Source organism: Aulonocara stuartgranti (assembly GCF_965226115.1).
Source record: "Aulonocara stuartgranti genome assembly, chromosome: 10".
Classification (NCBI taxonomy): Eukaryota; Metazoa; Chordata; class Actinopteri; order Cichliformes; family Cichlidae; genus Aulonocara; species Aulonocara stuartgranti.
Genome location: NC_138946.1, coordinates 25,329,386 through 25,340,104, shown reverse-complemented (window position 1 = coordinate 25,340,104; position 10,719 = coordinate 25,329,386). Strand labels below are relative to the sequence as shown.

Here is a 10,719-nt window from a genome sequence, read left to right as displayed (position 1 = left end):
TTGTAGCTTGACTACCAGACATTTAAACGGTTGTTTCTGTCATTTTCATGAGCATTTATATCTTTTTAAGAAAGGCTAGAAGCCTCATAAGCTGAGAAGGTAGCTGACTGTTTTGGCTGTTGTGCATGTGCATTGTGGATAAAGCTTTGAGAAACTATGCACATGCAGATGTTATGGGTCTATTCTTTTCACATTTTTTGTGCTTATATTCCAATCCATGCATGCATATTTAGGATTATTGTGAATAAAGAATACAGTATGCGCATTCAGACCAGATTATGTGCTAATGTAGTTCAAATCATGAACTCATCTAAATAAGCACATATGGATCTGTACACAAATTGTGATACAGATTCAGAATGACCATGGCTTACTTGGGTGTGATAATGGTTGTCACTGGCAACCATTATTTCAAATGTGATCTCTGTAAAATGTTTTGGGTTTGTTTTTTGTGTTTTTTTTGAAATTTTGAAAATACAATTTCGACAACCACAAATACTATTTATATATCATATTTGACATTCACTTTTGAGTGCATTCTCTCACTGAAGTGATGATGTGAAGCTCATCATTTCTGTTAATGTCACTGGAAACAACTAATTGCCTGGTCAACTTTTGTTGGTACTTAAGCTTCACTTAGGTTTGGACTTAATTTTATGTGGGAACAAAAAAGTAGCTTAGAAATGAGCAAAACAAAAACAATAACAAAAACCACTTTTCTTTTAGGCTTTTTTTTAAGGCACAAAGCACACTGCTGAGTCTCCAACTGTTGCAATGATACTAGCATTTTGATGGAGGTGATGATGGAGATTTAAGTTATCGACATCTGCTCATCCAGTGCTGAGTACTCCTGTTCTAGGATGACTGGCAAAAGAGTGGACTCACATCGATGAACAACTATCAAAATATTGGAATTGATGCTGAAGCCATTTTGCTGCAGTTTGATGGAGAGACACAGAATGCACTTCAAATGGTTGGAAAAACTACTTCATTTTATCTTGTCATCTGACATTTTGCTTTATGTGAGTGCTGCACATAGTTGATATTGTTTCCGTGTCCAGTTTTAATAATAGTGTTTCTGTTACATGCAGAAATTCTCCATATTAGCAAATTAGGTCAACTTTGAGAGGGGAGGATAGGTGCATTATGTGAATGGGTCCTGCTGACACCACTGGTGTGGACTAGCATTTAATAATTATTTTAGCACTTTAGGAAAGTCCTGACAGTGATGATGGCAACATCAACTCTTACCATGGGTTTTATTAAACAGGCAAGTTGAACATGTGCAGACTCCAGCAGACTTTTCAGATTAGACATATGAGAAATTAATTTAATTAACATAGGTAGATGATGCATTTAGCGTTTGTTTTAATTTATTGTGTTTCAAATGACATTCAAATAAAAATGGGCAATTTGATTTTAACAACAGTTTTGAACTGAAGCAAAGGAGCTCTACCCTCAACTAGATTAAAGATGGGGAAAAACTCCTGGGCTCTCTGGTAACTTCTGGCCCCACTAAACCAGTGAAAACCTTGATTCCACTGTACCAGGCCCAGCCCCATGCTTCAGATCCATGGATCACATGGGTGCCAAACTAAAGGTTCTACTAACAGAGCCCTGGACCACAGTCTGAAAAAGCAAGCACTGGAAAAAGTGTTCTAATTCCATCCCATGGTCCCAGAACAACCAGCGGCCAACAAATTCAGATAAAAAGTAGACTTCACTCCACTAAGAAGAACCCTTCAATCGTGTTCACAAAGCACTGCATGGAATTCAACTGGACCAGGCCCTTTTATAAAATTAATTATTTACGCACCAAATGTTTTTAAGGTGGTGGAGGTGAGTAGTTGTGAAACAGCTTGGGTGAACAACTGCAGAAGATTGATTTATTTGAAGCATTTCAGTCAAGATTTAGAGTTCACCATAGCACAGAAACAGACTTAGTGAAGGTTACCAATGATTTTTGTGGAACCAATTCCCAGTTTAAATTGAAAAGACAGACATAAAATGTTAAAGATATTCTATTATCAAAGTACTCAGATGCAATGAAATATCACTCAGACACTTAGAGCAGTTTTAAACGTGCACGGGTGAGAGACTCAGGGAGAGACTCACACACCTCCTTGGTGCAGTCTGGCTTTATTTATACACATCATGAAGCATACAAAAAAGGAAATATCATCCTTATCTTGTCAAGAAAACAGGTGTGGTTTATCAAAAAACTTTGTGTTCTCTACAAGGTTGTTTCTTACTCGTGGGTGGCGGTTTCCTGCTAGTGTGAAGGCAAACAGTGACAATGTGAAGGCAAAGACTGATAATGTGAAGGCAAGCAGTTTCCGTTATAAAGTAGGGAGCCAGCAATTAAAATATGCAGCTGGTTGAGTACAGAACAGAAATATAAACACTCTTAGCTGATTATTATATGAATAATAAAACCTTTAAAAGCAAAAATACTCTGACATTCCCTCCTGTTGTTTAGATTTCTCACATGACAGTACTGTTATTTTTGTCAGTTCATAACCTCTTGTCTAAACATTTTCGGTTTGAACGTCATAAAACAGTCCTGTGTTCAATTAAACTAAACATTACTGTATGGATCATCTTTCAAAATTTCTTCCATTTGAGACGTCATCACATAAGCATTGATAGAAGTTGTCACCATGTTTGATACCATTTTCTTCAGACAGGGTACTACACATGTTGTGAAAACACATAATAGTAAAAGCAAAAATGCTATTCCAACAAGTCCTTTAATCAGTAGGGACTTCCATGAACCACCTAGTAACCATGTCAACCAATCATCAGTGCTTGTGACATAGTCTTGTTGTTCAGCATCTTTAATCTTTCTCAAGGTGTTCAAAGCGTCGGTCATGTTTTGTGAGTGTATGTTGTCTGGGATGTATGTACAACATGTAGTGTCAAACAATACACACAAACCTCCTTTTTCAGCTAGAATCATGTCTAGTGCGACTCTGTGTTGCATCACTACAATGCGTATTGCGTCGATTTCTTCATTTTGCGCTTTGTTGATTTTCATTGAAGCATTTAGGAACAGTCCAAATCGATAGTCAAGTGTCTCGATCCTCAGCATGTTTTTCCCAACTCCTACCCAAGGGAACAAGGAGTGGAGGACTTTCTGACCATCAGTCCATAGTTTGAAGTTCTTGGGCACATCTGATCCATAGACTGAGTCATGTGGCATTACTTCAGTGACTTCAGCAACTTCACGTTTTGCTCTTGACGTGTGTGTCTCTGCTGTGATCTTGAAGGTGTGGTCTGAAATTAGTACTGGTGCACACAGACCGGTGGAGTTCGGTGGGAGCATGAAGTAGGTTTTAGGCCCGCAGGCCCAAGCGGCTCCCTGGACCCAGAAAGTTCCATTTTTGAAGGTGTGTATTCCTTTGGATTGGGTCAGGTCAAGTGTCTGTGTGCAGTTGCGGTTTCGTCCAAGTTTCCTGTTTCCATCGGAGAAGTTGAAACACATTGGGTGCTGTATGTCCGGCGGCAAAACTATGGCGAATGATTTGTTTTTTGTGTTGTTGGCTTTGACGTTTACCCAATGTTTTTCGTTGCAGGTGTAGTTCCAGTTCGTCAGATTGTAGGCACAAGGGGTTGTCTGTTCAATTAGAATACGTCGTTGTGAAAGTGGTTTCGTGACACGTTTGACGTCTGTGTCACTACACCATGGAATTAGGTCTTCTTTCTTTGTGCTTTGACCTTTTAGGGTCAGTCCTGTTGCCATCAAATCTCTGCGTGTGCAATTGCCAGTTGTTGCTTTGTTGAACACACACATCGCTTCGTCAAGTTCAGGTGCCTTTCCATATATTGTTGCGTGTACGGCTGTTGTTGGCATATGTGAACATACATAGCATTCCATGCTGTTGTCGGTGCGTGTTCTATCATACACATATCTATACCACGCGTTGTTCATCCATGGGTGGTTATGGTCTTGGTTCAGGTCACGTAGATGCGAATTATCATTGTGTCCATCTTTTTTGCAGGTGGTGTTGTTTATTTCCTCTCATCTGGGTGAGTGTTAGTAGGCTCACTAGGAGCGCAATGCTGGCCACTAGGAGGACAAGTGTCTTCATGATGACCAGGCACACCTAGACTTCTGGTGAGTAGACTATTGGCGAGAAGTAAAAAAGGGCGGGATATACCCAATCAGCCCTTCCCTTCACCAATAGATCACCTAGAAGCCAGGGGAGCCGGCGTCTAAGCGTCTGGATTGTCACTCACTTTTTTACAGTGGCTGTGGTGGATCCAAGATGGTCTTTCTGCTATTTTGCAGGCGGTGGGTGTGGTAAGTAGGACTTGGTATGGGCCCTCCCACCTTGGTGAACTCCAATTCCTTCTCTGGAGTACTTTGATCAGGATCCAATCACCTGGTTGTAACCTGCAAGACACTGGAGAGAAATCACTCGGCAGTTGGTTGTTTAACACAATCTCTTTATTTTCAAACAGTTTAGTCATCCATTCTGCTAGGGTAGTTTCCCTTATTGATTTATTAATAGGTTCACTGGTAATTGGCAATGGAAACGCTCTCCCGTGGATGATTTCAAAAGGTGTAAGTTTCTGAGAACCTTGTGTTATTCTCATCCACATCTTTACTAGGCCTAGACATTCAGGCCATGGTCTTCCTGTTTCTTCCATGCATTTTCTTAATCTCTGTTTTATTGTGCCGTTAGTTCTTTCCACTAATCCTGCGCTTTGTGGGTGATATGCACAGTGATGTTTGATGCTAAATCCTAGAGCTTCAGAGACTTTGCTGATGATGTCATTAACAAAATGTGTTCCATTGTCTGACCTTATCAGACTGGGAATGCCATATGTGGGGATGAAGTGATTGCATAAACACTTTGCCACTGATATTGCATCTGCTCTTTTTACTGGATAGATTTCTGGCCATTTTGAAAATACATCTATAATTACTAGAGCATATCTTGATGCTTGGCATTCGTTAAGTTCAATAAAATCCATGTGGATTGTATGGAAGGGGTGAGGTGGTGTGGGGAAATGACCTCTTTGTGGTCGGAGGTTCCCCTGTACATTATGTCTTTGGCAAATCATGCATGTTCTGATGAATTCCTTTGCTGAATTTTCAAAATTTTGAGTGTAGAAGTGTTTAGAGAGGACATTCATCATTCCACCCGTTGACAAATGCGTTAAGCCATGTGTCACTAATGCTGCTGTCTTGTGTAGAGATTTTGGCAGTATTGGTTTGCCATTACAGGTCATTAGGTCATTTTCTAGCTGTGCTCCACACCTTAACCATTTTTTCTGTTCTGTGATGGATGCAGCTTTCTGTTCATCTTTAAGTACATCAAGTGGTATTAACGTTGATGTTTCAGATATTAAAGTTTGTATATGTTGTTGTGCTGCCTTTTTTGCGGCTTGGTCTGCAAAGTTATTGCCTTTAGTAATTTCTGAGTTATCTTTTTGGTGTGCGGCACATTTGCACAATGCTAATTTTTTCGGCAGTGTTATCACTTCTAGCAGTTCTTTTAAAAGGTGTGCATGCTGTACTGGATTGCCAGTAGAAGTGACCATGCCTCTGTTCTGCCAAATCTTCGCGAAATGATGTACTGCTGCAAAGACATACTGACTGTCTGTGTGTATGTTTATGCTTTTTCCTTCATTCAGCTTACATGCTCTCACAACAGCTGTAAGTTCTGCACTTTGTGCAGAGTTAGAGGAAGTCAAAGGTCTTGCTTCCAGAACTGTGTCTACTGTGGTTACTGCATAACCGACGCAGTTGCGACCTAAGCTATTTTTAGAAGCTGATCCATCTACAAAAATGTCAGTGAAAGTTGGCTGTGGTGTGCTATATATATCGGCTCGTGGTTTTGTTTCTTCATCTAGCTTTTCCATACAGCAGTGTTTTTCACCATCTTCTGATGTGGGGAGAAGTGTGCTGGGATTTAGCTGACCACACTTCTCGATTGTAATGTGTGACTGTGATAACAAGATGCCTACGTATGAGAGCTGTCTTGCATGTGTGAGATAAGACAAGTTCGCCTGCAGTAAGATGGAGGTTACAGCGTGGGGAACTTTGACGATCAATGTGTGTCCTAAGACGATGTCAGCTGATTTCTTAACTGCCTCTGCTGCAGCTGCGCATGCCTGCACGCACGAGGGCAGTCCTGAGGCCACTGAATCTAGCTTACACGAATAAAATGCAAGAGGGCGTTGCTTTTCCCCAAAGGCTTGTGTTAGAACGGCCTTCATGTAGCCTGCACCTCCGTCTACATGCAAGTAAAAAGGTTTTTCATAGTCTGGCAATGCCAAAACTGTGCGCGTCTGCAGTGCAAGTTTTAGATCATTAAATGCTTTTTCTGCTTCTGGTGTCCATTCTATTTTATCTTTCAGTGCTAGATTTTTTCCATAAATTAAGTTTTGCAAAGGTTGAGCTAGCAGAGCATATTCAGGTATCCAGCATCTGCAAAAATTGCAGAGACCTAAATAACTCATCATTTGTTGTTTTGTGAGAGGCTTTGGAGCATTCTGTACTGCTAGTTTTCTGCTGTCTAACAGTGTTCTTCCCTCTCCTGTGAGTTTGTGGCCAAGGTATGTGACCTCTTGGCTCCACAGCTGTAACTTGTGCTGTGACACTTTATGGCCCTGCTGTGCTAAATGTTTCAACACAGTCATGGTGTTTTTTCTGCAGTTGTCTCGTGTATCTCCCGTGACGAGAATGTCATCAACGTACAGAAGAAATTGCCCTGTGGCAGGGAGCGTGCATAGTGACATAGATTTCTTTAATGCCTCTGCATACAGGGTGGGACTGTTCTGAAAACCCTGTGGCAGTCTTGTATAGGTATACTTTTCGTTATCAAAGGTGAAGCCAAACAGATTTTGTGAATCTGGGTGTAATGGCACCGAGAAGAACGCGTTTGACAGATCTATGACTGAGAACCATTGTTCTTTTTGCGTCACTTGATTTAAGATTGTGTGTGGATTTGCTACCACAGGTGGGATTTGTTCTGTTACTTCGTTTATTGCTCTGAGGTCATGCACTAGGCGATATTTTCCTGTGTTTGCTTTTTTCACTGGAAAAATTGGAGTGTTACAGGTTGCTTTAGTTGTTTTCACTAAAATACCTGCTTTTTCCATATCTGCAATTACTGGCCTGATCCCTGCTTTTGCTTCTGCCGTCAAGGGATATTGTGTTTTGACTGGCCTGTAGGTTGTAGTAGTTTTTACTACAACAGGATCTGCTCCTTTAATTAATCCTACATCTGTCGATCCTGTGGACCATAGTGTTGTGGGCAATTCTTGTAGTTCTGGGTGTAATTCTAATGAGAGTATATGTCAGTTTTCACTATCTTCCTGCACATGCAAATCAGTGCTGTCAGTCATGTATGTGGCTGGGTGGGTAGTGATCACCCACCCTAATGTGTATCTCATGCATCCCGTTCTGCGACCTTGTAGCCATCCTTCATGCGTGTCCTCAGTCTTTTCATATCTGTCTCTTTCAACTTGGGTGAGAATGCGGCCTAAATCTTTCCACTCAGTACTGTCATTGTGTGCTACTGACACATGTGGATTTGGCATCCTATTTACTCGTTGTACTGCCTCAGGCTGCAGCACAGAGCACACTGCATTACCACTTTGGGTGACATATAGGTGCTGTAATGTCAGCATTTGTGGTCCTAGCTTGTGTACTTCTCTCTCCTTTTCGCCCTCCTCCTGCCTTTCCTTTTCCTTTGTAGAGGCCTGGTTTATGTCTTCTGTATTCTCCAGAGAATGCCACCAATCCTGTTGCTGGATCTACAGTAAAGACGCCTCCTTTTTCTTTTTGCTTCTGTATTTTAACTGCGTGTTCGGCATATTGCAGTGCATCTGACAGACTTCCTGTATTTTGTGTGACCCAGTGTTTTTCTACGTGGGCCCTCACTTTTGGGAGGAGGCCGTTCAGAAATGCATTTTTTAGCTGTTGCTGAAATGGTGTTTGTGGCTCCTCCTGGTAATTTAAACCTGAATGTTGTCTGAAAACTGGGCGTAGGCGATCGAGGAAGTCAGAGGCAGTCTCAGCTTCCTTCTGCTTTATCTCGCCTATTTTGCCGTAATCTGCTCTTGGGGCTAGACGGACTCTAATCCTTTCATATAATCCTGCCAACTGAGCCCTTAGAGGCTCAGAGGTGGGGAGCAGGGCTATACCCTGGTCATCTGACCCCGTGAAGTCTCCCTTTACTGTTCCCATTTTTAGACCTAATAAGTCCTGAATTACCTGGAGCATTTCATGGCCATTCAAGTGCCAGTGTGTTCTAATTAACTCAACTGCCTCCCTCCATGGCTCAAAACCTTCATTTAACAGTGGAACGTCCTTTAAGACGTTAAATCTGTCAGTTTGGGACCATGCTCTGAAAACATATAGGAAAGGGTTGTTGTCTCTTTCATTATTATCGCCACCCGTTAGTTGGCCATATCTTGGGTTGGGCGTGGCTATCATTGGAAACAGACCTGACGGTCCTGGGGGGTCAATCTGTCCTCCCATATCCCTACCTGACGGGTCTTTCCCTATGTCTTCCTTATGGTGATTTGTTGTCATTAAATTTAATGCCTGTCTTGCTGAATCATATGGGCCTGGCGCGTCAGTGAAGGGGTTTTTTGATACTGGCTGATTAGACGGGCCGGGGGCAGGCACATATGGAGGAGGTGGTTTTGGGTGTTGTGGATCTTTTAGTTCACTACTTTGTTCATTTTTCTTTTTCTTTTTCTCTTCTCGCACCTTTGTGCGTTTATCATTTTCTGCCATCCAGGCTTTAAAATGTTGCCACTCTGTGAGACGTTTGGCTTTCTTTTTAAAGCTTTTTTCATTGTTTAGTTCCGCTTGGAGGGTCTCTTTTAAAGCAGTCACTGCAAAGGGAGTACATTGTCCCTCCCACGCAGGGCAGTTTAGTTTCTTTGGATTTCTCCATCTATTTGCGCTAATTAGTCCGGCGCCTGGACATTTTTTCTCTAGCCACTGCTCGTCAGCAGTGAGTTTTGTTGATTTATTACCCATTATTATTTTTTCCTCTTGTTATTATTATTTATTTATTTATAAATATATTTGCGTTTACACACACACATACACACCCGTGGTGCTTTCTCTGGCACGAGGAATGGGAGAGGCTATTGACACGGCCTTCTACTTTCAAGCTAGCCTTGAAAGCGGTGTCAATTTTATGTGATGAAACACAACCTTTTCCCGTTCCACCAGAACTCGAGCAACCAACGGTAAACAATTCGGTGGAGTAGTTCAGCCTCCTTAATGTGCTGTAAAATCAACTTACTCCACCAACAAAACAGTAAAACAACAGATTATACGCGTAATGAGTTTTTTATTCTGGGCAACACTGTGTCTTTCTACATTGCTCCAAGCCCTCTTTCAGGCGAGCTGCTTCGTAACCTCTACGAGTCCTTTTTCAGACGAGAATGTTACTATCCTGTCGTATTTTGACATTAAACTTGCTCCAAGCCCTCTTTCAGGCGAGCTGTAACCTCTACCAGTCCTTTTTCAGACGAGAATGTTACTTAATTAATCTGTCATACATTGACGGGAAACTATTTAATGTATAGACCACAGGTTGCCTCAGTCGTTTTGCGCAAGATGTGAGTGAGTGCTAAATATTCACCTGAGTTATTGTGTGGTTGCTTTGGTTTCCTTCATCAACCCCTGAAGTCGTGGACCTCTTATAAGAACGCTGGCCAGAACCCGAACGTCACGTCTCTGGACTTTATCCTCTGCCTGGAGAGGAGTCGACAGCGTGGGCTTCTCACGACGTCAGGACTTGACGAAGGTCTCCTATTGGAGCATTGAAAAAATATCAATGTCCACTCCGGCTCGAAGGACCAATTAAATGTTAAAGATATTCTATTATCAAAGTACTCAGATGCAATGAAATATCACTCAGACACTTAGAGCAGTTTTAAACGTGCACGGGTGAGAGACTCAGGGAGAGACTCACACACCTCCTTGGTGCAGTCTGGCTTTATTTATACACATCATGAAGCATACAAAAAAGGAAATATCATCCTTATCTTGTCAAGAAAACAGGTGTGGTTTATCAAAAAACTTTGTGTTCTCTACAAGGTTGTTTCTTACTCGTGGGTGGCGGTTTCCTGCTAGTGTGAAGGCAAACAGTGACAATGTGAAGGCAAAGACTGATAATGTGAAGGCAAGCAGTTTCCGTTATAAAGTAGGGAGCCAGCAATTAAAATATGCAGCTGGTTGAGTACAGAACAGAAATATAAACACTCTTAGCTGATTATTATATGAATAATAAAACCTTTAAAAGCAAAAATACTCTGACATAAAACTTTTCACTCTGATAAAACTAATAGTTTAAGGTTGGATCAGGTGACGCTGAGCCATTCTTTAGTAATACTATAGGCTCAGACTGTTGCAATGCAGAATGCAATTAGATTTCTGTTTGCTCTGTCACTTAATATGTGTTTTGTCCAAAGAGAGTTTGACACCCCTGCCTTAACACATTTGCACATTCATATTTAAAGCATATCTGTGATTTTAACAGATAGAGAGCATAAGAGTTTACTTAGAAACAGTATGAGTTATATAGATTTAGTAATGTCGGCATACTCAGCCGACATTACTAAATCTGCCGCCAGTATGTTTATTATAAAAGCCAATATAATAGCAAGTTGGACACACATTTTCTATGGCCTTTGGATGCCAAGATGTAAACTGCTGTCTAAGGCCTTGAGATTCACCTC

The 10,719-nt window shown here is 41.4% G+C and overlaps 1 protein-coding gene across 1 annotated transcript; it reads right to left on the bottom strand.

Moving 5' to 3' along the window:
* Window positions 1–2,070: 2,070 nt before the first annotated feature.
* Window positions 2,071–10,295, bottom strand: LOC309715178 (uncharacterized protein). Its single transcript, XM_082548068.1, has 2 exons — window positions 9,621–10,295; window positions 2,071–4,406 (listed from the first exon to the last, which is right to left on the bottom strand). Exon 2 carries the CDS (start codon window positions 3,929–3,931, stop codon window positions 2,579–2,581), a length of 1,353 nt encoding a protein of 450 aa, XP_082404194.1. The 5' UTR covers window positions 3,932–4,406; window positions 9,621–10,295; the 3' UTR covers window positions 2,071–2,578.
* Window positions 10,296–10,719: the final 424 nt, after the last annotated feature.